Source organism: Lottia gigantea (assembly GCF_000327385.1).
Source record: "Lottia gigantea unplaced genomic scaffold LOTGIsca_279, whole genome shotgun sequence".
Lineage (NCBI taxonomy): Eukaryota > Metazoa > Mollusca > Gastropoda > Lottiidae > Lottia > Lottia gigantea.
The window spans coordinates 47,704-48,533 of NW_008708895.1; the positions used below are offsets into that span (position 1 = coordinate 47,704).

Consider the following 830-nt stretch of genomic DNA (forward strand, 5'->3'; position numbering starts at 1 on the left):
TTAGAGAGCAGAGAGTTTTTCGGGAGATTCTATGGCACCCTTTCCACCGTGAACTGTTTGAATATGTTTATTAAACTCAATTTTTGACGATAAAGATTGTCCACAAAACGCACACAGTCTGCGATTTAATCCAAAATGGCTGATAAGATGTTGGTCGTAAGTTCTGTGGGAATGAAATTTGGCCTGACAAATACTACATCTAAATATACAATCTCTGGAGGTCACGTGAACCTTCTTGTGTTCAATCAATAACGCTCGCGATAAAAAACCTTCACCACAATGACATGCAAATAAATTGGGTTTTTCATCTCCACCACCCCGAATCGATTTTATTTTCTGGATCTCTTCCTTTTCACACTTTGATAAAAGATTGTACATTTCCTTCTCACTCTTTGGTCTAATGTATTTCTGGACAGACTTGTTAAGAAGATGTTCCAGATTGGATCGTGTTGATTGAACCAGGCCAGAATTACTCTCTACTTGTTGTATTTCTATATCTTCAGTCTCAGGTTCTATTTTCACAGTCACTGAAGCAGAGGAGCCAGTTTGATCCTGGTCAATTTCATCCTCATCATCCTTGATGATCATCACTTCCTGTACTCCATTTTTAACCACCCAAAATATTGATGGTACAGCATTCCTCTTCATCACTTTTTTTATTTTCACCCCATAGCCCGTGTTATTCATTACACTTTGTTCTTCATCGTAACAACCAACATCAAAATGTTGAGAACAAACACGAACTCTGCCCATTGGAATCTGTAGATGTTTCTTGGTGGCTTGTTCTATGAAATCTAGCCACTTCATTTTTAGAAGGATTGTATCTGGTA

General features: G+C 38.0%; 1 protein-coding gene across 1 annotated transcript in view; it reads right to left on the reverse strand.

The window, feature by feature from the left end:
* LOTGIDRAFT_97000 (hypothetical protein) overlaps positions 1-306 on the reverse strand; it is a gene marked incomplete at both ends in the record, with an annotated part of 2,412 nt that extends 2,106 nt beyond the window's left edge. The window contains one exon of the mRNA XM_009056445.1: positions 48-306. Coding sequence (XP_009054693.1) covers positions 48-306 — 259 coding nt within the window. The remainder of the gene's footprint in view (positions 1-47) is intronic.
* Positions 307-830: the final 524 nt, after the last annotated feature.